This window comes from Egretta garzetta, unplaced genomic scaffold (assembly GCF_000687185.1).
Source record: "Egretta garzetta isolate BGI_Z169 unplaced genomic scaffold, ASM68718v1 scaffold3, whole genome shotgun sequence".
NCBI lineage: Eukaryota > Metazoa > Chordata > Aves > Pelecaniformes > Ardeidae > Egretta > Egretta garzetta.
This window is the reverse complement of record NW_009259099.1, coordinates 901,778-903,175: the sequence shown is the minus strand read 5'-3', so window position 1 is coordinate 903,175 and position 1,398 is coordinate 901,778. Positions and strand designations below refer to the sequence as shown.

Genomic DNA, 1,398 nt, shown 5'->3' with positions numbered 1-1,398 from the left:
AACGCCCCCCCCCCCCCGGGCCCCCCACCCCCCCCCCCCGGCCCAGCCACCGCACGCACCCACGCTTCACCTGCCTGGCAGCCGCCGGCACTTCCCCGCTCCCCCGCGCATCCCTGCTGGGTGGACCCGGAGCAGCTCTCGCCCCAGCACCGCTCCCTTGCCCTCCGCATGCCCGCGCCCAGATGGGGTCACCCCTTCCTGCCTCGCTGCCCCTTTTGGGGAAGCTTTTCCCCTTTCGCCTGCCCCCCTGCAATCTCTCCAAAATCATCTCCCCAGCGAGGTGTGGCGCCACAGAGCACAGAGGTGCCTTGTTACGGGGCGCAGGGGGCAGGGGGAGAAAGAGAAGCAAATTCCAACGCAGTAATGATGCGGCTGGATTAATAATTCAGATTTACTTTGGAAAAGAAACATCCGCTAGGAAACATTTGGATCAGATTACAAGGGCCTATTGAATAAACCTTATAAACACACAGCTGTAAGTATTAAATTCGAGTAGGGGTTTTTTTGGAAGTTTTTTTTTTTTCTTTTTCTTAAGAGCAAAACCAGGCAGCAATCGCTTTGATAGTTCAAAAGAAACACACCAGGGGCGAGATCCCGCCCTCACTTTACTCCCGCATCCGATCCAGAGCCATTAAATCCACCCGAGCCCAGGGAGTAACCCCGAGGCAGAGGCACCGAAGGAAACTCGCTGCTGTCAACAGAAGCAAAAGCACCTCAAAATATGGTCAAGCTCGGGTTAAGCACAGGATGCTGGAAAAACTACAGAGCAGCACGCCTGTCACCCACATACAGCAGGCTTGGGGAGGCGGGGGGGGGTTGGTTTTCCTCCCATAAATTTAGGGCCGGGCACGTCCCGCTTCTAAGTGCATTTCTAAGCTTCCAAACTCAAGGAAATCCCGATCGCTACTGGGACTGGGAATTTACCTCCTCCCATCACTGACCTTCATGGTGGAAACTCCTCACGGTGTTTGCCCGGCTGGTCGATCGCTCCGGGTACTGCAGGCTAATTTCCTGGAGGCTTTCCTCCTCTTCTCCGGACTGGAGTCGATAGAGATCCAGCATGTAACTAGGAATGACGGCTGACTTGCTGGGCTGAGGCCGCCTTCGCAGCCCAAACATCTGCAGCAGAGTTGTTTCGAAACCCCGCAAGAGTTCATGGCTTTGGGCAGAGCGGCGTCCGGATCCGGCTTGTCCCTGAAGCTCTGCAACTTTCTTCCTGCCGGTCTCGGGTATCAGGCTAGCATGGTTAGTACCTCCTAGCAGGACTTGGCATAGTAGGATGACCATCAGCATTCGGTTACCAGGAATCATGGTGTCTCTGGGGTGTAAAAAACGCAACAACAAACAACAAGGCAAGTCAGGATGAGAAGCAACCCCCCCACACCCCCCCACCCTCCT

At 55.8% G+C, this 1,398-nt stretch overlaps 1 protein-coding gene across 2 annotated transcripts in view; it reads right to left on the bottom strand.

Annotated features, from left to right (window-relative positions):
• Nucleotides 1–1,398, bottom strand: part of BMP4 (bone morphogenetic protein 4) — a 3,074-nt gene that overhangs the window by 1,235 nt on the left and 441 nt on the right. The window contains exon 2 of one of the 2 annotated variants that reach the window (XM_035890740.1): nucleotides 942–1,265. In XM_035890740.1, the coding sequence (XP_035746633.1) occupies nucleotides 942–1,119 (178 nt within the window). In that variant the 5' untranslated portion in view covers nucleotides 1,120–1,265. Of the gene's footprint in view, nucleotides 1–941; nucleotides 1,312–1,398 lie in introns of those variants that run through there. The other variant, XM_035890739.1, reaches the window with a different exon arrangement.